Genomic DNA, 24,320 nt, shown 5'->3' with positions numbered 1-24,320 from the left:
TTAAATTATTGCTAGAATAAGCTTAATCAAATTACCGGGATTCTAAAAACGTAAAGAACTTGAAAAACGGGGTTAGAACGGACTTACTATTGAGCTCGGAAAGCTTGAAAACCCTAGCCATGGTTTCCCCCATGCTAATTTCGGCCTCCATGAAAAAGATGAGTAAATTTTGGCTTTATTTTCTCTTTTTATTTCTTTTAATTACCAAATGACCAAAATGCCCTTCCTTACTAAACTTTCAAAAATTCCATCCATGTCCAATTTTTGTCCATCACTTAGAAATTGGTAAAATTTCTATTTAAAACTCCTAATTAATATTTCAAAGCAATTTCAAACTAGAAACTTCAAGAATGCAAGTTTTATAACTTATTCAATTTAGTCCCTAACTTCAAATTGAGCACTTTATGCATAGAATTTCTTCATGAAATTTTCACACAATCATGAAATCATATCATAGACCTCAAAATAATCATAAAATAATTATTTTTATCTCAGATTTTGTAGTCTCGAAACCTCTATTTCAACTAGACCCAATTTTGGGCTATTACACCGTGAGACTCCCTAACCTATGTTATTATCCCTTTTGAGACTAATAACGTTTAACCATTAGTTGAATTAATCAAAATTTACTTCTTAATTAAAACCTTTAGGGAAGTAGTAAATCACTCTATGGACTCCCATATTAGGTTTCACCCTAATCTGGCAAAATCTCGCAACCCTATTTCTAGGCGTTTGATCAACTCCGCTTAATTAGGCCAAATCTACTCTTAGGCAAGGTCTATTCCTCCTCTGCATAAGCACATCAAATCATGAATTAATACTCAGACTATTAACTCAAGCATTAAGAACACATAATTAAGAACAAACCAAGTATTTATCATACAGTTCAGATAATAATAACAAGATCCATCATAGGTTTTATCCCCCTTAGGTATCTAAGGGGTTTAGTTCATAATAAAACAAGACTACATCTCAAAAGTATGAAAATAACAAAACATAAAGAAAACTCTAAAACCCCTAAAGGAATTCTGAGAGGGATCTTCAGTCTTGGAGTAGCTCCGGTTTTTGAGATGGATCGTCTGGCTTCCTTCAAGTAATTCCCGGTGTGTGGTTTTGTGTTCCAGAAAAATTCTGGAGAGCCTCCTTTCTAGGTCCTACTTAGGGGTTTTATATAGGCTTTTGATTGGCTTTTCTTTCCCCCTAAGTATCCTTTTTCCGTGTAGAATACAACTCCTTGAAAAAGGGACACGCCCGTGTGTTACGCCGAGTGCGATCCGTTAAATTGCCACGGCCGTGTGGGCTCAATGGCCAGGCCGTGTAAGTCGTGTAAACCTTGGTCGACACCCTCGAAAGGCACGGGCGTGTGAGCTACCCGTGTGGCAAGGCTTAGGTCGTGTGCATCTTCTCGATTTGGTTTGTTTTGTCCCTTTTTAGCTCGTTTTTGGCTCCTTTTGACTCTTGGTGCTCTTCTGGGTACAAAACATGAAATAACCGGATTAAAAGCACCAAAATCCACAAATCTAGTAGTAAACATCCATAAATATGCTAAGTATTTGGGGTAAAAACATGTATCATTTGGCATTTATCAAGAAGAATTTATTTTGATTATGAGTTGAGGATTTTGCTTGAGGACAAGCAAACGCTTAAGTGTGGGGATATTTGATAAACCGTAATTTATACATATTTTTATCCCATGCTTAGCACATTTATGGATGATTTCTCCTTAGACTTGGTGAATCCGATGCTCCTAATTCTTTAATTTCATGTTTTATACTTAGGTGAGCATAGGAGAGTAAAAAGAGCCAGAAACAGCCCAAAACAGAGAAAATGGACCCACATGGGAAATTAACACGGCCTGGACTTCCTCACACGGGCGTGTCACACGGTCGTGTCCATTTGGCAGGATCGAAGCACGACTTACACGGGTAGACTACACACCCATGCCTATTCAATGCCTTAACCACGGGCTGGAGTAATCGCACACGGGCGTGTCACACGGGCATGTCCCTGCCGAGCCCAAGTATAGTCCTATTCAGAAAAGGCCAATTTTTAGGGCTCTTAGGTATTCTAAAGCCTATTTAAACACCTAAGGAGGTACTTAGAAGGGGGACGCGAAGTAGGAAGTAAGGAATTACTCAAGGGAAGCCGATTGGTCCATCTTAGAAGTTGGATTCGTCGTCAAGACTGAAGATCTCCCTTCAATTTTCATTCAGGGGTTTTTGGGTTTTCTTTATGTTTTGTATTCTTTATTCTTCTGAGATGTTTTCTTTTACTATTATGAACTAAACCCCCCTAAATACCTAAGGGCAATGAACCCTAAATACCTAAGGGGAATGAAACCTAAGACGGATCTTGTTATTATTATCTGAATTGTATGATAAATATTTCACTTATTCTTAATTATGTGTTCTTAATTCTTGTTTTAATATTCCAGGATATTGATTCGAGTTAATGCTCTTATTCAGAGGAGGAAGAGACCCTGTCTAAGAGTAAATTTGTCATAATTAAGCGGAGTTGATTGCACGCCTAGAGATAAGGTGATAAGATTTTTCCGGATTAGGGTGAAACCTAATAAGGGGATCTATTGATCGAGTTAATGCAACACTAAGGCGTTAATTAGAAAGATATTTCAATTAATCAACCTAGGGTTAGACGTTATTAGCCTCGAGAGGGATAATAATATAACTTAGGGATTTCTACAGATCAAGTCAAATGAATAAATCGTCTGATTTAGAGTCAAATAACAAGTGAAGTCTTGGTGGATTTTTCCTTGGGTATTGTCTTAATCAATCGAATTTTCCCAAAATCTTTTCCCCAATTTCTCTCTGTGCACTCTTAGTTTAGTTAATTAGTTTAGCTAAACAAATCCCTTAATTTTTAGGCTAGATAATAAAAAGAAAGTAATTACTAGTACTCTTAGTTCCTTTGGGTTCGACAATCCGATCTTGCTAAAGCTATACTACTGTTCGATAGGTACATTTGCCTTCATCGTGATAATAGTTAGTTTCAAGGACGCTTAATTATAAATTTTTAAAACATGTCATGAATATCATGTATCAAAATTATTTTTTTATTGTTGCATTTAATAAAATAAAAGTTGTTTTGAATATTTTAATAGTAAATTATTTTTATATTTTGTCCTATTTAATAAAATAGAAGTTCTTTTGAATAAGGCAATAGAAATAATACAACATAGTTTCATTTAAGCAATTATCAACTATTTCAATTTGGACATGTTTGAATTGTATGATCTGGGTTCCTACACCATCCGCACTACTTCTGTTGGTTCGCTCTTTATCGAATATCCATATTGCCACGTATCTACTTAAGAAAGGTAGATCGTTTGGTTTGCGACGCAATTCTATATTCGGTAACAACTTAAACAGAGCAATCGATACAGATAGCCACTTACGTTTATCTAAGACTGTGGGAATACATGTCTCCACACATTGTACATGTAATCTATTTTGTACACTTCGTTGACATAGCTCATGGGATCCAAATGGAGATTCTGACAAGCTACAACTGCATGAATGCATGGATAACAAAGTGCATCAAACATCTCACAGTCGCAAGTATTATTTTTCAAGCGTACACGATATTGCCCACCGGCAATACCTTAGTTCTGTAACGGCCCAAATTTTAGTGATATCGGAACAGTGATTTGAAATCACTAAATCCGAAAGGTGAGTTTAGATATTAGTAAGTAAATGTTAAGTGTGGTTTCAGAAATAATTTTGAATTAGTGAAATTATGAATTAAAGGAAGTTGTAGATAAAATGGGATAAAAACGAGGTATCGAGACCTTGAATTCATAAACCGAGCCATAGATATTTTTAGAAATATTTATGGAGTGTTAATAAGTTAGTATTAAAGTTTCATCAAGAAATTTTAAGGTTTCGGTAGTTAATTGGGTAAAAAGGACTAAATAGAATTAAGTGCAAAATTGTAAGATGTGATTAAATAGCTCTAGTAATAATTAAAGGAGGAATAAATAGGCAATTAAACACCTATTATTGGGCTGGACGGCATGTGTGTGCAGGAAAAAATAAAAATCAAGTGTGAACAAGGGGCAAAATTGGAAATAGGGTAAAATTTTAATAGTAAAATATGATGTAGTTGGTAATTCTAGAGAATTCAACATTTTTCTTCATCTTCATCAGCTAAAAACACCATTAGAGAGCTTATAAGAAGCTGGTTTTTATATTCTACAGCATGTAAGTTCAACTCTTGATTATTTCTTGTAATTTGTGTTTTTAAGATTTTTACAACTAGGTCCACTTGTTTAAGTCATTAGTTTTTGATTTCATGGATAATTTTGAAAGTTCCCATGAATAAGTGCTGAAAATTTATGATGATTTATCATGGAATTGAAGTTTTAATTTTATTATATGATAATTTTATGAAGAAATTTTCATAGAAATTAATTTTAGGACCTAATTGTGAAAGTTATTAAAATTAGGGTTTTGTGTTAAAGCTTGGAATGTCAAAGACTGTGAAGTAGTTTGTAGTGTTTAGATAAAATGATATTTGAAAGGAATTAGTTTAGTTGATGAATAAATTGATTAGGGACTAAATTGTAAAAATTAAAAAGTTTGGGGAAATAGTGTAATTTTAAAAATTTAAGGGCATAAGTTGTAAAATAGAATAGAATCGAAATAGATACTAATGAAGGATTGACTTTATAATTATAGATCAAGAAAACGAAGTGAATCGTGGAAAGGAGAAAATTCAAGAATAGACCCTGAATTTCTACGATTTTTGCAAAAGTAGCCCAGGTAATATCATATGGCAAAATTTTAATGTTTTATTGTGAAAATCTTATGATTTACTAAGGTATATTATTGTAGATGAATGCTATCAAATTGTATTAAATACTAAATAATATGTAATTAAAAGGACAAATTAGTTGGAACAATGGTTTTGAGTGCTTTCATTTTTATGACCATGATGAATTGACGAAAAGATGTGATGTGCTTTCGTATAAGACCATAGGTGGCCTATAGCATCGGAGCAATCTGATATGTGTTTCCGTATAAGACCATAGTTGGGCTATGGCATCGATATGACATGATAATGTGATTCCGTATAAGACCATATCTGGGATATGGCATCGGTGTGTAATGTGATCCGTATAAGACCATAGCAGGGCTATGGCTTCGGTGTGTGATATATGACAATGTGCAAGTCTATAGTTTACTATGGCAATGTGATAATGAAGCACTCAATTCCATTATTGTTCCATAATTTGACAATGGAAATAAATGAGAAAAGGGGGCCCAAAGAAGTTAAATTCATGAATAGCAACATGGAAATTATTCAAAAGATTTTAATAATGAATTTGTGATTTACAGGATAAAGTAGTTAAATTAAAAGATGTATGATTGTGTACAATGTTCGGCAAGATTTGTGTTTTTATGCCTATGAGCTTACTAAGCTTTTATAAGCTTACTTGTGTATGACATTTGTTTTGTAGATTGACTTATATACATACGGAGGATCAGATCTACAACAAGGATCACACTATCCAGATTTACTCCGGTAGATTTTGTTAAACAACTTTTTGATTTATATGGCATGTATAGGAGGTGATTTGATAATGTAATTGTATGAATGATTAAGTATTCAAAGTATGTTGAATGTGATGATTTGTTTTTTAAAATGAAATATACATGTTTTGGCTTGAAATAATTGATTGGTTGGATTCTATTAGTGTATAATTGTGTTTAGGTACAGGAAATGGATAAATGAATGCTATTTGATCAAGATTTATAAGTCAATGTTTTGGGCATGAACTAGGTGTGTTTGATATGTGAAAATAGCTTAAAAATGGTGAAAAATCAGGTTTTCACACGGCCAAGTCACATGGGTGTGTGCCCAGGCCGTGTGGCAAAGTCAGAATCACCCACAGGCTAGTCCCACGGTCGTGTGAGCAACACAGATCTACCCACGTGCTGGCCCCACGGCCATGGGAGCCCTCCGAGCAGGCCACACGGGTGTATGCCCCTATTTTCAAGAAAAAGTTTTCGAAGTACCTGGTTTAGTCCCAAATCACTTTCTAAGCATATTTTGGGCCTCGTAGGTCCATATTAGGGACTTAAAGATGAAATTTGAGAAATTTCAAATTGAAATACAGGTTTATGACTTGGTTTTTTTTGTTTATTAGTGTGTAATTCCAGTAGCACCTCGAACCCTATCCCGACATCGGATACGGGCATAGGTTGTTACATTTATTGGTGTCAGAGCCAGGTTTAGCCAATTCTCAGAATATGTATGATATGAAAAGTGTCTAGAATTACATGCCATATAAATCTGTGATAGTGTTATGTGTATGATCCGATCTATTCCATGTTTTTATTATAGATTATCTTCGATTTGAAAAAATGTCAGATAGACCAGAACAAATTAAGCAAGAAGAAGTTAACAGTAAAGGACAAACCTCTGGACAAGGAACAAGTAGTGAAGTTTCAATTTCATTTATGCACGAACAAGAACTCAAAAATATGATTTATGGATTCATGAATCAGTGGTATAATGAGAATGTGCGAGAAAGAAATCAGACTCAGCAACCTCCTCCCCCTATTTCAACATCAGTAGTACCCCCGGTTGGTCCTCCACCTCCTCCGACAACTAAATCTGGTAAACGTTCTCCATTTGAAAAGCTCAGAAAACATGGGGCTGGAGAATTTCGGGGAAGAACAGATGATGACCCCGTCAAAGCTGAATATTGGCTATAAAGTATAATGAGGGTTTTTAAGCAAATGGTGTGCTCACTAGATGATTACTTAATTTGTGCTGTGTCATTATTGAAAGAAGAAGCTTATAACTGGTGGGAAACAATAGAAGCTATTGTACCAGCTGAGAAGATCACTTGGGAATTTTTCCAAAATGAATTTAAGAAGAAATATGTTGGTAGAAGATATCTAGATAAGAAGAAAAGAGAATTTCTTGACTTGCGATAGGAAAACAAGTTAGTGGCTGAATATGAAAGAGAATTTATTTATCTGAGCAAATATGCATGAGATATTGTACCCACTGAGGAAGAAATGTGTATCAGATTCGAAGAATGGCTAAATGATGAGATCAGAATGATGATAGGGGGCACTGAGATACGAGAATTCGTTGTTCTATCAGATCATGCTCAAAAACTTGAAGAAGTATATAATAGAAAGATGCAACGAGACAGAAGAAGTAAAGAATCTTTCAAAAGAAGTGCATCTAAGTCATTTTTAGCTTTACCAATGAAGAAATCTAAAGAGGAATTTAGTGGAGCCACTTTAGCACTGAAAAGATCGAGAAAGAGTAGACCAAGACAATCTGATTATAAGGCATCTGACAGACCTGCTGTTAGTGTGGGTAGTGTACAAAATACCCAAAAGCCTAAGTGCCAACATTGTGGAAGAAGTCACCCGGGTAAATGTTGAAGTAAGTTAGGGGCTTGTTATAAATGTGGGGCCAGTTATCACTTTATTCGTGATTGTCCCTAACTACAAGTAGAAGAAGTGGAACAGAAGGAGAAACAGGAAAATTCTTCCTCAAAAAGGAAGACGCTCTGGTCAGAGTAGTGCTACCGTGGCTACTCGTTCAGGTATGAAAGATACTGCTAATTGATCAGAAGTTAGGGCCCCTGCTTATACTTATGCCATTCGAGCAAGAGAAAAAGCAACAGCTTTGGATGCAATTGATGGTACTTTCTATCTTTATGATGTTCCTGTGTATGCTTTAATAGACCCTGGGTCTACTCATTCATATATTTGTACTATGTTAGTATCTGAAAAGAATTTAATTGTTGAGCCTACTGGTTATGATGTACAAGTTACATATCCGTTAGGTTAAAGTGTGGTAGTTAATTTAATATTTCATAACTGTCCACTGAAAGTTAAGGACTGTGATTTCCCCGCTGATTTAATGCTGCTACTCTTTCGGGGAATTTGATATTATCTTAGGCATGGACTGGTTAATGAAACATGATGCGGTAGTGAATTGTCGAGAAAAACGAATTAGTTTGAAATGTCAGACGGGAGATATTATTTTGGTTGAGTCTAGAAATTTGAATGATACGGTTAGAATGATTTCATCTATTTCTGCTCAAAAATTGTTACGTAAAGGAAATGAGGCTTATTTAGCCTATATTCTTGATACTCGAAGTTCTGAATCAAAGTTAGAGCAATTATCTGTTGTGAATGAATTTATGGATGTATTTCCTAAAGAATTACCAGGTTTACCACCCGATAAAAAGGTTGAGTTTGTGATAGATGTGCTTCCGGGAGCAGCTCCCATATCAGTGACACCGTATAGAATGGCTCTAGCAGAATTAAAAGAATTGAAGACATAGTTGCAAGAGTTGTTGGACAAAGGGTTTATCAAACCAAGTATGTCGCCATGGGGAGCACCTGTCTTATTTGTGAAAAAGAAGGACGGTTCATTGAGGCTGTGTATAGATTACAGACAGTTGAATAAGGTAACGATTAAAAATAAATATCATTTGCCTCGTATTGATGATTTATTCGATCAGCTTAAAGATGCTGTGGTGTTTTTGAAGATAGATCTCAGATCTGGGTATTATCAGTTAAAGGTAAAGGAATGTGATGTAATGAAAACAGCTTTTAGAACTATGTATGGTCACCATGAGTTCTTAGTTATGCCATTCGGTTTGACAAATGCTCCTGCTGCTTTTATGGATTTAATGAATCAAATTTTTCAGTCTTACTTGGGTAGATTTGTGGTTGTGTTTATTGACGATATACTGATCTATTTAAGGACAGAATCTAAGCATGCTCAGCACTTGAGAATTGTACTGCAGATTTTGAGGGAAAAACAGTTATATGAAAAATTTAGCAAATGTGAATTCTAGCTTCATGAAGTGGGATTCTTGGGCCACATTGTGTCAACTGATGGTATACGAGTAGATCCGAGCAAAGTGTCAGCAGTGATTAATTGGAAAATTCCAAAGAATGTTACAGAAGTGCGAAGTTTTCTTGGATTAGCTGGTTACTACCGTCGATTTCTGAAGGATTTTTCAATGATTGCATCATTGATGACCTGGTTACTATAGAAGAATGTTGAATTTGTATGGTCGGAAGAATTCCAATGAAGTTTTGATCAGTTAAAGAAAAGGTTGACAGAGGCCCTAGTGTTGACTCAGCCTGAATCAGGTGTGCCATATGTAGTATTTAGTGATGCGTCTCTGAATGGTTTAGGTTATGTATTGATGCAGACAGGAAAAGTTATAGCATATGCTTCTCAACAGTTGAAACCACATGAGAGGAACTACCCTACACATGATCTTGAGCTAGCTGCTATAGTATTTGCTCTAAAAATTTGGAGACACTACCTATATGGGGAGAAATTTTATGTGTATACAAACCATAAAAGTTTGAAATATTTAATGTCGCAGAAAGAGCTGAACTTGAGACAGAGGCGATGGTTAGAGCTATTGAAAGATTACGATCTTGTCATTGATTATCATCCGGGTAAGGCAAATGTAGTGGTAGATGCACTTAGTCAGAAATCATCATTATTTGCTCTTTAGGCGTTAAATGCTCATTTGTCTATTAATAAAGATGGTTCTGTGTTAGCCGAATTAAAGGCAAAACCAGTATTCTTTCGATGAATTCGGGAGTTGCAAGATGAAGATCCGAAGTTGGTGCTGAAACAACAAATGGTTCAAGACAACATGAACTTAGAGTACTCTATTGATAATAGTGGTATGTTATACTATCGCAATAGAATTTGTGTCCCGAATAATCTAGAATTGAAGAACGATATCTTATTAGAGGCTCATAGTAGCATGTACTCGATTCATCCGGGCAGTACGAAGATGTATTGTAATTTGAAGAAAATGTATTGGTGGCCAGGTATGAAGCGAGAAATTTGTGAATTTGTAGCTAAATGCTTGATTTGTCAACAGGTAAAAGCAGAACATTAAGTACCCACGAGTTTGTTACAACCTATAATGATTCCAGAATGGAAGTGGGAACATGTGACTATGGATTTTGTATCTGGATTACCTGTGACTCCGAAGAAGAAAGATTCAATTTGGGTGATAGTAGACAGATTAACTAAGTCGACGCATTTTATTCCGGTTAGAACAGATTTTTCGCTTAAAAAATCAGTAGAATTATATGTGTCAGAAATTGTGAGATTACATGGGGTGCCGACATCAATTATTTCAGATCGAGATCCGAGGTTTACTTCGAGGTTTTGGAGTAAACTATAGGAAGCTTTAGGTACCAAATTAAAATTTAGTACAACTTTTCATCCTCAGACTGACGGGCAATCAGAACGAGTGATTCAGATTTTGGAAGATATGTTGAGGTGCTGTATACTCGAGTTTAGTGGTAGCTGGGAAAGGTATTTACCTTTAGCTGAATTTGCTTATTATAATAGTTATCAAGCTAGTATCAAAATGGCACCGTTTGAAGCTCTGTATGGAAGAAAATGTAAAACTCCGTTGTATTGGTCTGAATTAAGTGAATCGAAATTAGTGGGTGTGGATTTAATTTGGGAAACTGAAGAGAAATTTCAGATTATTCGAGAAATTTTGAAAGCTGTTTCCGATCGTCAGAAGTCCTATGCAGATTTGAAAAGAAGAGATATAGAGTTCAATGTGGGTGATCGTGTGTTTTTGAAAGTTTCCCTGTGGAAAAAATTTTTACGGTTCGGTAGAAAAGGAAAGCTTAGTCCACGATTTATCGGACCGGATAAAGTCATTGAGAGGATTGGTCCGGTAGCTTATAGATTGGCCTTGCCTCAAGAACTTGAGAAAATCCATAATGTATTTCAGAAAATCCATAATGTATTTCATGTATCTATGTTGAGACTGTATAGATCAGACCCTTCACATGTGATTCCTCATACTGAGATAGAGCTACAATCAAATATGACTTATTCGGAGGAACCGGTGAAAATATTAGCTCAGGAAGTTAAAGAACTATGGAATAAACGAGTACCATTAGTAAAAGTGTTATGGCATCGACATGGATTAGAGGAGGCAACTTGGGAAACGGAAGAATTTATGAGATCATAGTATCCTCATTTGTTTTCAGGTACGAAATTTCAAGGACGAAATTTCCTAAGGGGGAGAATTGTAACGGCTCAAATTTGAGTGATATCGGAACAGTGATTTGAAATCACTAAATCTGACAGGTGAGTTTAGATATTAGTAAGTAAATGTTAAGTGTGGTTTTAGAAATAATTTTGAATTAGTGAAATTATGAATTAAAAGAAGTTGTAGATAAAATGGGATAAAAACGAGGTATCGAGACCTCAAATTCATAAATCGAGCCATAAATATTTTTAGAAATATTTATAGAGTGTTAATAAGTTAGTATTAAAGTTTCGTCAAGAAAGTTTAAGGTTTCAGTAGCTAATTGGGTAAAAAGGACTAAATTGAATTAAGTGCAAAATTGTGAGATGTGATTAAATAGTTCTAGTAACAATTAAAGGAGGACTAAATAGGCAATTAAACACCTATTATTGGGCTGGACGGCATGTGTGTGCAGGAAAAATAAAAATCAAGTGTGAACAAGGGACAAAATTGGAAATAGGGTAAAAATTTAATAGTAAAATATGATGAAGTTGGTAATTCTAGAGAATTCAACATTTTTCTTCATCTTCATCAGCTAAAAACACCAGTAGAGAGCTTATAAGAAGCTGGTTTTTATATTCTACAGCATGTAAGTTCAACTCTTGATTATTTCTTGTAATTTTTGTGTTTTTAAGATTTTTACAACTAGGTCCACTTGTTTAATTCATTAGTTTTTGATTTCATGGGTAATTTTAAAAGTTCCCATGAATAAGTGCTGAAAATTTATGATGATTTATTATGGAATTGAAGTTTTAATTTTATTATATGATAATTTTATGAAGAGATTTTCATAGAAATTAATTTTAGGACCTAATTGTGAAAGTTGTTGAAATTAGGGTTTTGTGTTAAAAATTGGACTGTCAAAGACTGTGAAGTAGTTTTTAGTGTTTGGATAAAATGATATTTGAAAGGAATTAGTTTAATTGATGAATAAATTGAGCAGGGACTAAATTGTAAAAATTGAAAAGTTTGGGGTAATAGTGTAATTTCAAAAAATTAAGGGCATAAGTTGTGAAATAGAATAGAATCGAAATAGATACTAATGAAGGAATGATTTTATAATCATAGATCAAGAAAACGAAGTGAATCGTGGAAAGGAGAAAATTTAAGAATAGTCCCTGAATTTCTACGACTTTTGCAAATTAGCCCAACTAAGTTCATATGGCAAATTTTAATGTTTTGTTGTGAAAATCTTATGATTCACTAAGGTATATTATTGTATATGAATGCTATCAAATTGTATTAATTACTAAATAATATGTAATTAAAAGTACAAATTAGTTGGAATAATGGTTTTGAGTGCTTTCATTTTTATGACCATGATGAATTGACGAAAAAGATGTGATATGTGCTTCTGTATAAGACCATAGCTGGGCTATGGCATCAGAGCAATGTGATATTTGTTCCCATATAAGACCATAGCTGGGTTATGGCATCGGTATGACATGATAATGTGATTCCGTATAAGACCATATTTGGGATATGGCATCAGTGTGTGATGTGATCCGTATAAGACCATAACAAAGCTATGGCTTCGGTGTGTGATATGTGACAATGTACAAGTCCATAGTTTACTATGGTAATGTGATAATGAAGCACTTAATCCCATTACTATTCCATAATTTGACAATGGAAATAAATGAAAAAAGGGGGCCCAAAGAAGTTAAATTCGTGAATAGCAACATGGAAATTATTCAAAAGAGTTTAATAATGAATTTGTGATTTACAGGATAAAGTAGTTAAAATTAAAAGGTGTATGATTGTGTACAATGTTCGGCAAGATTTGTGTTTTTATGCCTATGAGCTTACTAAGCTTTTATAAGCTTACTTGTGTATGACATTTGTGTTGTAGATTGACTTATATACATACGGAGGATCAGATCTACAACAAGGATCACACTATCCAGATTTACTCCGGTAGATTTTGTTAAACAACTTTTTGATTTATATGGCATGTATAGGAGGTGATTTGATAATGTAATTGTATGAATGATTAAGTATTCAAAGTATGTTGAATGTGATGATTTGTTTTTTAAAATGAAATATACATGTTTTGGCTTGAAATAATTGATTGGTTGGATTCTATTAGTGTATAATTGTGTTTAGGTACAGGAAATGGATAAATGAATGTTATTTGATCAAGATTTATAAGTCAATGTTTTGGGCATGAACTAGGTGTGTTTGATATGTGAAAATAACTTAAAAATGGTGAAAAATCAGGTTTTCAAACGGCCAAGTCACATGGGCGTGTGCCCAGGCCGTGTGGCAAAGTCAGAATCACCCACAGGCTAGTCCCATGGTCGTGTGAGCAACACAAATCTACCCACATGCTGGCCCCACGACCATGGGAGCCACACGGGTGTGTGCCCCTTTTTTTAAGGAAAAGTTTCCAAAGTACCCAGTTTAGTCCCAAATCACTTTTTAAGCATATTTTGGGCCCCGTAGGTCCATATTAGGGACTTAAAGATGAAATTTGAGAAATTTTAAATTGAAATATAGATATATGACTCGGTTTTGTTTGTTTATTAGTGTGTAATTTCGATAGCACCTTGAACCCTATCCCGGCGTCGGATACAGGCGTGGGGTGTTATAGGTTCGGTCTATCGTAGTCCGTCACACAAAACCATAGGTTGTCTCGATCGTGACACACTGTCTGTATGGTGTTGGCCTATGCCTTCGCCTTGTTAATTTCTTGCAATACCTTCCAGCACCATATATGGCCTTCCTGCATTTGGCCTTTATAACTTGCTACTCACTTTGGAAATAGTACCGCCAAATGAAAATATGTCTCTCGTACAATCGAGGTTATCAGCAAATGATGCATTCCTTTCAGAACAAAATTTATGCATTTAGCCAGGTTTGAGGTCATATGACCATATTGTAGGCCACCGTCATATGCTTCTATCCACTAATCGAAAGGTATGTTACAGAGGTAGTCTGTGCCTTGATTGTTAACTAACCATAAAATCGCCAACATCTCATGAAAATGGTCCTTATTGATCTCGTACCCTACCAATATTAGTTGATAGCGAAAATTACATACCACTCTTCTATTTAGAATAAATTGAATATTACAAACGAAATTATATTAATAGAGATTAAATACTCATGTTCGTCACTTGTCGTCGTTCAGTGGTAGACCGATATTGCCCGTAGTAGTTGGACGCAATGTTCCTTGGACAATACTGATAATGTGTGCGATCCCATAAGCTTCTCTGTCACTCAATTGCGGCTAGTATTTTAGTGCCCCGATCTGATATAATGCAAATATCAAGTTATAGGCAGACATGCCTCCTTAACCTAGAAAGGAAAAAATTTCAGTCATCACTTGACTCCCTAGTGTTATTGCAAACACAATTGAAAGGATTCACCCACCGCCATCCTATGCCACAGCTAGCAATAGCCAATGGGTATATCTACCATACATAGAGGTACCGTCAATTTGTACCAATGGTTTGCAGTACACAAATGCGTCCTGACATTGCTTAAAGCTCCAGAACAGACGCTTGAACACTTGGCATCCACGAAGCAAGCGATCGTTGTAGTATGCAGGGCTAGTTTCAAGGCCTGTTATGCCACTTAGGATGTACCTCTTTAGCACCTAACACTACTGCCACACCTCATTATATGAAGTGTCCCACCCACTATGCATCTTTTTCAACGCCTTTTGCTTACCTATCCAAGCCTTGCGATAAGAGAGCGTGTACCTCAATTGGCTACGAATATTGGCAATTAAGACCGACATAGAAGCTCTGGGATCTGCCTTCACTATCTGTAGTATTAAGCTAGATATCATATCTGAATCCATCTTAGGATGATCTTGTGAAACACTTGTCAATGAAGTACGTTAAATAATGCAACATTAAGTAATAATAGTACTATGTAAAAACCCTAAACACCCAGTGATACTGTACCGGTAACACAGGTATGTGGACCTTTGTACTTTTTTTATCTCTCATAAGCCTGTCTTTTTCCTAACCGAAGCCATGATTTTTTATAAACATGTACTGTCTTGCACTGCACACTTGGCCTCGAACTTCTCGGATTTGGATTTATCTACATGGTAGTTAACTCCATTCATGATGCTATGTTGTTTTCATACACCAATAAAACTATCATTACTGGAAAACTCCTTACCAACTTCCAATTCACCCGAATCCAATGACGAACTTGTACGATCACACCTTCTGTATGGTAGATCTGGAAACTCTAACGCATCATCTGCCGATAGATCGACATTATGCATGTGGGCTAGAGACGAGTACTCCCTGAATCGCAGATCTTCTTTTTCTTCATCTGAACCCCCTTCACCGTCTTTAGGTTTAGTTGGAATAAGCCTTGGTTCAGAAAATAATGCAACTTCTACACTATCGAGGCTAGGTTCTCGAGGTGGATCCACATTTGACTCATCATCCAACCCTTCATGATCTGCAACGTACAAGGTCCCCTCACCGGTGGACATCGTAGAGAGTACATCATCCCTTCTTGTGGAAGTTTCGTAACGTCTCGAATCAATGTGAATTGCCAACCACTAGAAGTTGATGTCATTCCCCAGTACGTATTTCCAACATCGAACATCGACACACCGAGATGCATGTCTCATCCACTAACCGATTGTCGTGCAGGAGTTGTATATTCCATACTACCACCAAACATGGGAGCTTCCGTGTTTTGCCTCCTACTAACGGAGTGTCGGGTAGAGGTCGTGTGTTCCTCTCGAACAACAATAGATGTTGAAGTCGCAAATGCTTCATTTGGTAATGAAATTGTACATATAACTCAAGATAGGGTGATCCACTAGCGAGATGAATCTGCACTATTGCCTTTAAGCTACGACCACCTTTAATATCAAATGAGTCATATGTCATGGGATCAACCAAAGCACAAAATCAATACTTAATAGACAAAACTCTCATTGTAGTTGTTCCGAAGATTTTGCACTTAAGCCTTTTACAAAGTTCTGTAAAATCTATGTTCTCGTTAAAAACCAGTCGTATTGTATTCTCCGATAAAAAAACAATGTTGTTCTAGGTGTCATGGACCTCACCATCATAGTAAATAACAGCACTAATACGTTCACTCATTTTCAATTTCTATTCTGCTTAGCTTCTCTAATTTTTCAGTTGTAACTTATGCAATATGAGAATAAAATTTGGTACATTTATAGCCTAAGGCCAAGCAAGACCTACCGTAGAAAAAAAGCGTCCACATGAGAGCTTTTTTCATTAATTTTTTGATAGTGCATCCTGCTTGAAGCGTTTTTACACTATTTTTTCAAAATCGTCTTCTCAAAATTATTTTTCAGGAACCACTGTAGAAAAAGAGCGTCCACGTGGGAGATTTTTTCAGTAATTTTACTGACAGTGCATCCTGCTTGAAGTGTTTTTTACACTATTTTTTTTAGAACAGTCTTCTCAAATTTATTTTTTCAAGAACTACTGTAGAAAAATAGCATTCATGTGGGAGCTTTTTTCAGTAATTTTACTAACAGTGCATCCTGCTTGAAGTGTTTTTGACATTATCTTTTCAAAACCGTCTTCTCAAAATTAATTTTTCTGAAACTACTGTAGAAAAAAAAAACAAAACCTTTCTTGTCAATATAATTTTTTCTAAACCCTTAACATAAACCTTTTTACAAAAACCCTAAAAGCTAAACACAAAAATTATTTTTTTTAAAAAACTAAACCTTAATTTAATTAATTTATTTAAAACCCCTAAAACCTAATTTAATTAATTTTAAAAAATATAAACCCTAATTTTTTTATAAAATTCTTAAACCTTAAATAAATAAAACCTTAAATTATTTTAATAAAACACTAACACTACAACCTTAAAACCTTAAACCGACAAACCCTAGGCACTAAACATGCAAATAGCCCTAACCCTAGAAAAACACAGACTAAAACGCGTCTCTAAAAGAGTGATTTTGCCATGTCAGCAAAACGTGTCGTGTTGACATGGTAAAATCGCTCCCTCAAGGACACCATTTTGTTGGAATTTCCCCCTAAAACGCTCTTACGTGGAAGAGTTTTAGTGTTTTCGGCTCATTCCGATAAATAATGAAAAAAGTGGTCCTTTTTCTGTAAATAGAGCTGGAAATGGGCCTTTATTGGTAAAATTGGCTTTTTTATAACATTCCTAATGTTGTTTTATTAAAAGAAAATTTTCAAACAAGGTAAGAAAGTTTTCGATAGCAACTCCCATTCATACTATTTGATGGGATGGTGAAGGGTGTTACAGTTCATCTCATCGATCCAAATGCAAACCATCAAGGTTATATCGAACTAGTAGAGGGATCGATTAAACATATATATAATTAGAGTACAAATAATTTGTAATTAAGTTTCAAGCCATTTTCTATTGATTATAACATTATTTAGTCATAGAGTCATTCCACTAAAATATTATGATCGAGCTCTCCATATTATATACCATTACGAAAGCTACTTATCAACTACTTGTCCAATGACCTTATCATATATGTGTTAACTACATATGACATCATTGATCTTTTTGGGATAAAATTCATTCTCCCAATATAATTTATTTTATCTCATGATAAACATTATATTTTTCTTCATGAAAAAGTTAATCATAACATAAAGTAATTAAATCATTCGTTCTAGACAAATAACTCGTGATTACGTTATTTTTATATTTATCATGTAATGTCGATGAGAAGATATCATTTACCTTTTATTTTCTTGTAGGTTTTATAAATTTCTACATTTATTATAGTATTTTACAATTTTTAAGCTTAAATAATTAAAAACTCAATTAAATTCTATAAAAATAATTAAAAACTAAACTCATTATTAACATTTTTCTACGTCAAATCAGCAATTTTCACATATCACCTGTCACAACGAAAAATTATATTTCAATTGCTGAATTCATGTCTAATTTTGACTCAATTAATTGTAATTTTCAATTAAGGTTTTTTTAAGTACTTCTGTTTTGGTTTTATTTTTTTATTTTTTTGAAAATTCTAAATTTAGTTTTTCTTTTTTGGCAATATAAAATACAGTTGTCAAACTGCATTTCCAATCCGTGCTAAAACAAATGTTATTCAAAAAGGAAACAAGCATCTGATATTACCAAATTAACCATTAATTATTTCCACATACTAGAAAATGAAATGATTTGAAGAAGGCTGATAATGTCATTTCAAGAAAGCAGCAAAAGCAAAATCCTCCGGCAAGTCGATCTCGAAGGAGAGACGATAACTGGAGAAAGGGAAGGAAAGGAAGGAGCAGCGGCAGCATTAGTAGTACGCTACAGTACTATCACATAAAGCGTAACAAACAAATCCCCAGCGTCAAAAGAATCCTCCTCTCTCGCTTTCGCTCTCCGTTAGATCTTTCCTTTCCTCTCTTTCGTCTTTCTTTTAGTTATAGTTTCAGCTTCTTTTATCTGCCTCGATCCCCAGGTAATTTCTCTCTCTTTTTCAAATTCAATTTTCTCTTTAGTTTTTTTCCCCCCTCGATTTTGGGATATTTTTGAACTTATCGTCTTTGAATTTCAGTAATAAAAGTCCGATCTCCATTTTCATTTTTTTTAAAAGGGTGATTCCTTGATAAGACGTTGAGTTTAAATTTAATTAATTGATCATCAAATTTTATAATTCAATCTATATCAGTCTAAAACAGATTTAGCAATTTATTTGTTAATTGTTTTGCAATGATTTTGGCAACTCCTTAAGGTAATCTTTGTTTTATTATTAAACTAGCTGTTAACTAAAGTAATCTAAGAAAAAAGGATGTTACTTTTGTTGAGTTATTCTCATGATTCTTGGTTACGAGTACGTAAATTTATTGTTGGAGTTTTTAGGCCTTTGATTAGTCGATAAATTAGCTAATTTGCCTGCTTATATGGATCTTTAGGTAGAGGATTTTAGGCAAATGTTTGTGGAATTTATCGTATTGCTGTCTTCCATTTAACTGTTTGTTCTTATTTTACTCTTTCTATTTTTTTCTTGGGTCAGTGAATAATTATAATTTGAAAGTTGAAGAAACGAAACAGGGGGTGGGGTTTTATTTTCTTGTGGCCCAGACCACTTTTAGGTTTCAGAGGAATGGCGGAGAAATCGTGTGTTAAGCGCCTTCAGAAAGAATATAGAGCACTTTGTAAGGTATGGTTTTATCCTTTCATTTCATCCAGTTCCTTTTATTGTTACTCATGCTTTTTATATGAATTGGTGATGGATATGCTTACCTGTTCTTTATTCATTAATATTATCTAGTTATCCTGTCATTTCAATGTAATTTTTTAGTATTTATGTATCTGTGTGGTTTATAACTCTTCTTTTGATTCAAGGAAAATTTTATGCCTATGGTACCGTGTGTATGACTTGCATCAAGAGTGGACAGATTGGGAATTATTGTCTGTTTTAGTAGTTTATCAGTCTACAATTCAGCATTCTGTTAAACTTACATAACCATTGACAAATAATTTTTTGGATATCTTTTCACTCATTTCACTAATAAATTGAAAATATTAGAAAATTGATGCTAGAATAAGAAGTTGTTGGTATTATTATAGCTTAATACTATTTTTTGATAATTTTTAACAGTTATTCTATGACCTTGTAGGAACCAGTTTCTCATGTTGTTGCTCGTCCATCCCCAAATGACATTCTTGAGTGGCGTAAGTTTATTAAATCTTTTTTTTCATCTTCTTTCTTTGGATAAGACTCTGTAACAATCACATGAAAACATCTTATGTAAAAGCGGGAAAATGTGTTTTCCTGTTTCCCAATGCTGTTGAGAAATGATTCATGGCTTGACTGTTGGTTAATTATGTGTGGGGATGGTAGTTGGTTTGCAATATGCTTCATGCTAGCTAAGTTGTGGACTGTAAATTTGTGATTGAATGTGGAAATTGAACCTATAGCAGACTTCTGGTATAATTGTACAAAAACTAAGTTCAATCTCTATTGTCTCGTAATCTTTATCCAATTATACCTTCCAAGATATTGTTCTGAAGGAAGTTGTCGTCTATCCTCAATTTGGTTAGTTGATTTCTTCACTGTTGCAAGTAATAAGTATGGATATTGTATCACTCAGGAATGGCATATTGTTCCTCTACTCGTGCAGTTGCATTATAAAATTGACTTGTTTCCCGGATATTACTTCTGTTTGACCTGTTATCCAAGTACCCTAGTCTTTTTTCATTGAATGAGGTTCCAGCACTGGGTTAAGTATTTGATTGAATTGCTATGATTTTCTTGTCTAAGTTATATAACTGATGCAGTGGTTTTTATGGACATTGATTTAATTTTTCTGCTTCGCTCATTCAGATTATGTGCTGGAAGGGAGTGAAGGAACGCCTTTTGCAGGTTAGCTAGTTTACTCCATGATGTTTGTGGTTGATTTTCTCTGGATCATTGTGCACTCTGGAAGAAGCTAACTGACATTTATTTATTCATTCAATTTGGTTTGCTAAGGTGGGTATTATTATGGAAAGATCAAGTTCCCTCCAGAGTATCCCTACAAACCTCCTGGAATCAGGTATGCACTTTCTTACTGTTTTAACCCTTTTAAAATTTATGATAGAAAACACAAAGCTCTTTGAAACCTTGAACTGCATTTTTCTTCTATGTAGGATGATCACCCCCAATGGACGGTTTATGACACAGAAGAAAATATGCTTGTCCATGAGTGATTGTAATATTTTTTAATGAATTAGATTCCTGTTTTATCTGCATCTCTAACAGCTGCTTTCATTTTAATCTTGGTCATGTTCTTTTTCAGTTCATCCAGAAAGTTGGAACCCTATGTGGTCTGTATCTAGGTATGAAGATTACATTCTAATTGCCAGTTCCTTTTGTTGTTGCATCATATGTTCAAACATGTAACTGTCACAGGGTGCTGTTGACTGTGTTACAGTTGCTATAGCTTGTATTTGCATCTTTAGCTCTTGTTGCTAAAAATCTTTTTCTTTAATATTGCAGCATACTTACCGGGCTTCTCTCTTTCATGGTGAGACTTGGTGTCTTTCTTGTCATTTAAATAATTTAGATTGCAGTTAGGTTGTGGATACTTCTTGCTTACATTGGGGATGTCCTTATGCTGAGCTGCTTTATTTCTTGTGCAGATGGATAATAGTCCTACCACTGGCAGTGTGAACACTACTGTTTCTGAAAAGCTACGCTTGGCAAAGGCATCCCTTGCATTTAATTGTAAAAAGTGAGTCTACTGATTCACCTGCATTGGTTTTTTTTCATTTTTCTGTTTATTTATTTATTTATGATATAAGGGTCTCCAATTTAGTTTCATCCATTGTCTGCCGCTGTGAATATGCTTTGGCAGTCTTTCGGAAGCTAAATGTATTTCTGTCAGCTGGATTATTATTGTTATTTGCAAAAAAATAAACTTTACACGGTTGTACATGATGTTAACAGTAATAAGTTGCTTTGAGTAGTTTGCTTCAGTCTAAATCTTTGCACATTTTCCATTGTACCTCCCTTTTTATTTTCAATTTATTTTTTGAACGGTGTCTGCGCAGTTACTATCAGGAAAATTTTGCCTTGGTTTTGTTTTCTAAACTGTTTGTGCACATTGCTTTCCATATTGAGAATTACATCTTAGGTCTGTTTTGGCAGCCCCACATTCAGAAAACTGTTTCCGGAGTATGTGGATAAGCACAACAAGCAGCAGCAGCTTGTGTCAGAGCATTTATCACCAGAATCACCTCAAGGAGAAAATTCTAAACCCGAGACTGAAAAAGTTGTTAACTCTTCAGGGAAAGATGTTAAAAAAGTAGATACCCTCAGGAATACACGAAGAAACCAGAAACAGTCTTTCCCGACGTGGATGATGTTGTTGCTTGTTTCCATCTTTGGTATTGTAATGGCGTTGCCACTGCTTCAACTTTGATATAGGTGTCACAACATGGAAAAAAAATTGTAGTGAGTGGTTATAACAGTCTCTACTTTAGGGAATCCTTTTAAATGCTCCAAAGGTTTGCTCTGTACTAGAAATTATGTATAGGGGGTTTGGTTCCTTGGGAGGAGGGTCAGTTGGATCTTGACTGATGTTTCTACTATGTTAAGTTCATGTTGGTGACCAATTGATGTCGAAACATTACATGCTTGCAACATTGTTATTATTTTAGTTGGAGTCGTTTGATTGATTTGGTTTCATAGCTGTTCTGTGTCGTCCTAGTGCTCTCCAAGGTCAAGTCGTGTGCTACTGGGTATTGAGATTCATGCACTGAAAACATAGAAGATTTTGGCTTAGCTGTGAAATTGAGTAACTGTCTGGGACGAGGCGAACCAAGAACCAACTTTGCGAGCCAGGACGTGCTGAAGAGCCATAAGCTTTTTTCTTAATGCTAATTTGAGCTGGCATTATAGAAATTACAATGGTAAGGTCTGTCTCCACTTTCCTTTTTCTTTGTATCTTACCTAAAACCACCGGTTCGTTGTTGGTGTACTATGAATAGCTTTGCCTTTTTTCCTTTCAATGGGACGATTACTCTCGATCCTACTGATTGATAAAATGTGCAACACCCCTTTTCCTTATTTGGTGCTAGCGTACCCTGCTTGGCCATCAAATTACCAAAATTATTAAATATTAGTAGTTTAACCAGTGGGCATGGTTTTTAATAATTACAAAGTTAAAAAGTACTACACTGGGTTTCTATATTTTTCCTTTCATTTTTCCTTTTTGTTTTTTGATAGAAAAGATGTTATAATTTGGAAATAAGAGAAATGATTGCAGATGTTGGGATTTTGATAAGGGTGTGAACTCATCTCTGGCCATAAATTGGACGCTATAGTGCTAGTCAGTCTGGTCTAGCATTTCCCTCCAAAACCCGGAAAAGTAGATAAGAATGGAGTCCCCCCAAAACATACGCAGCAAATTATGCATTAATCCCTCGAATCACATGATAGAATATACGCTGCTAAGTGTTGTTCTCATCTCAGTTCATCATTATACCGTATAGCTCGACTCACAGATAAGCTATTTTCTTCCTGCATAAAAAGGCACCGGCTAATTGAGGCTGATTTTGAAATTTGATCGTAGTTGCTTTTATATATATATACATGGTGTATGGGGTAATTATGGTAATTACTGTATTTTATTGAATATAGTATAATTGGAATACTTTAATTACGTTTTTTAATTGTTAGAAAGAAGATGAAAATTAAAGTAATTACGTATTTAATTAATTACAAAAAATTACATCTAGATTCAATTATTTTAGCTTTTCAAATATACTTGTATATGATGTTAAATTTATGAATATTTTTAGACTATTTTATCAATAAAGGCTCATTTTCAACTTTATTTATGGAAATGAGCCACTTTTTTCATTATTTATCTGAATGGGCCGAAAACACCAAAACATGTCCACATAAGAGTATTTTAGGGGAAATTTCCAGCAAAACGCATCCTTGAGGGAGCGGTTTTGTCATGTCAGCACAAAATGCGTTGACATGGATGCGCTTTGCTGACATGGCAAAATCGCTCCTTCAATGACGCATTTTAGCCCGTGTTTTTCTAGGGCTAGGGCTATTTGCATGTTTAGTGCCTAGGGTTTTTGGGTTTAGGGTTTTAGGGTTGTAGTGTTAGTGTTTTGTTAAAATAATTTAGGGTTTTTTATTTAGGGTTTAAGAATTTTAAAAAATAAATTAAGGTTTAGAATTTTTTTAAAAAAATAATTAAATTAGGTTTTAGGGGTTTTAAATAAATAAATTAAATTAGGATTTAGAGTTTTTAAGAAAATTAATTAAATTAGGGTTTAGTTTTTTTTAAATAATTTTTGTGTTTAGCTTTTAGGGTTTTTGTAAAAGGATTTAGGTTTAGGGTTTAGAAAAAATATATTGACAAGAAGGATTTTGTTTTTTTTTGTTACAATAGTTTCAGAAAAATTAATTTTGAGAAGACAGTTCTGAAAAAATAGTATCAAAAACGCTTCAAGCAGGATGCAGTGTCAGCAAAATTACTGAAAAAAGCTTCCACGTGGACGCTCTTTTTTTAGAGTAGTTCCTAAAAAAATAATTTTGAGAAGACGGTTTTGAAAAATAGTGTAAAAGATGCTTCGAGCAGGATGCACTGTCAACAAAATTACTAAAAAAAGCTCCCACGTGGACGCTCTTTTTTTACAATAGTTCCTGAAAAAATAATTTTGAGAAGACGGTTCTGAAAAATAATGTCAAAAACGCTTCAAGCAAGATGCACTGTCAGCAAAATTTATGAAAAAAGCTCCAATGTGGACGCTTTTT

At 34.6% G+C, this 24,320-nt stretch overlaps 2 protein-coding genes across 6 annotated transcripts; both read left to right on the top strand.

Moving 5' to 3' along the window:
• The first annotated feature begins 7,046 nt into the window (after positions 1-7,046).
• LOC107963062 (uncharacterized) lies at positions 7,047-9,928 on the top strand. Its single transcript, XM_016899659.1, has 7 exons — positions 7,047-7,346; positions 7,498-7,588; positions 8,109-8,284; positions 8,516-8,575; positions 8,855-9,045; positions 9,097-9,304; positions 9,911-9,928. The coding sequence occupies exons 1-7, from the start codon at positions 7,047-7,049 to the stop codon at positions 9,926-9,928; spliced, it is 1,044 nt and encodes a 347-aa protein (XP_016755148.1).
• Positions 9,929-18,138: 8,210 nt separating this feature from the next.
• On the top strand, positions 18,139-22,232 carry LOC107961837 (ubiquitin-conjugating enzyme E2 34). 5 transcript variants are annotated; one of them, XM_016898002.2, is made up of 10 exons: positions 18,139-18,518; positions 19,074-19,220; positions 19,681-19,735; positions 20,388-20,426; positions 20,535-20,598; positions 20,693-20,754; positions 20,842-20,881; positions 21,042-21,069; positions 21,185-21,276; positions 21,693-22,232. In XM_016898002.2, exons 2-10 carry the CDS (start codon positions 19,164-19,166, stop codon positions 21,964-21,966), a joined length of 711 nt encoding a protein of 236 aa, XP_016753491.1. In that variant the 5' UTR covers positions 18,139-18,518; positions 19,074-19,163; the 3' UTR covers positions 21,967-22,232. The 5 variants fall into 5 exon arrangements, with proteins under 5 accessions (XP_016753491.1, XP_040971553.1, XP_016753492.1 ...); XM_016898003.2 differs by having other exon boundaries at positions 18,147-18,518; positions 19,101-19,220; XM_041115618.1 differs by having other exon boundaries at positions 18,150-18,518; positions 19,112-19,220.
• The last annotated feature ends 2,088 nt before the right edge of the window (positions 22,233-24,320 follow it).

The sequence above is a fragment of the Gossypium hirsutum genome, chromosome A06, assembly GCF_007990345.1.
Source record: "Gossypium hirsutum isolate 1008001.06 chromosome A06, Gossypium_hirsutum_v2.1, whole genome shotgun sequence".
In the NCBI taxonomy this organism is placed as follows: Eukaryota; Viridiplantae; Streptophyta; class Magnoliopsida; order Malvales; family Malvaceae; genus Gossypium; species Gossypium hirsutum.
The sequence above is the reverse complement of the archived record's forward strand: the minus strand, read 5'-3'. Positions and strand labels throughout refer to the sequence as shown.

Bases quoted from the DNA above. Each gene is read 5' to 3' on its own strand.
- LOC107961837 (XM_016898002.2), top strand. From the start codon at position 19,164: ATGGCGGAGAAATCGTGTGTTAAGCGCCTTCAGAAAGAATATAGAGCA. The intron at 19,221-19,680 runs GTATGGTTTTAT...ATGACCTTGTAG, and splicing joins AATATAGAGCACTTTGTAAG to GAACCAGTTTCTCATGTTGT. The intron at 19,736-20,387 runs GTAAGTTTATTA...TCGCTCATTCAG, and splicing joins AAATGACATTCTTGAGTGGC to ATTATGTGCTGGAAGGGAGT.
- LOC107963062 (XM_016899659.1), top strand. From the start codon at position 7,047: ATGTGTATCAGATTCGAAGAATGGCTAAATGATGAGATCAGAATGATG. The intron at 7,589-8,108 runs GTATGAAAGATA...TGTTACGTAAAG, and splicing joins TACCGTGGCTACTCGTTCAG to GAAATGAGGCTTATTTAGCC. The intron at 8,285-8,515 runs GTGACACCGTAT...TTATTCGATCAG, and splicing joins CGGGAGCAGCTCCCATATCA to CTTAAAGATGCTGTGGTGTT.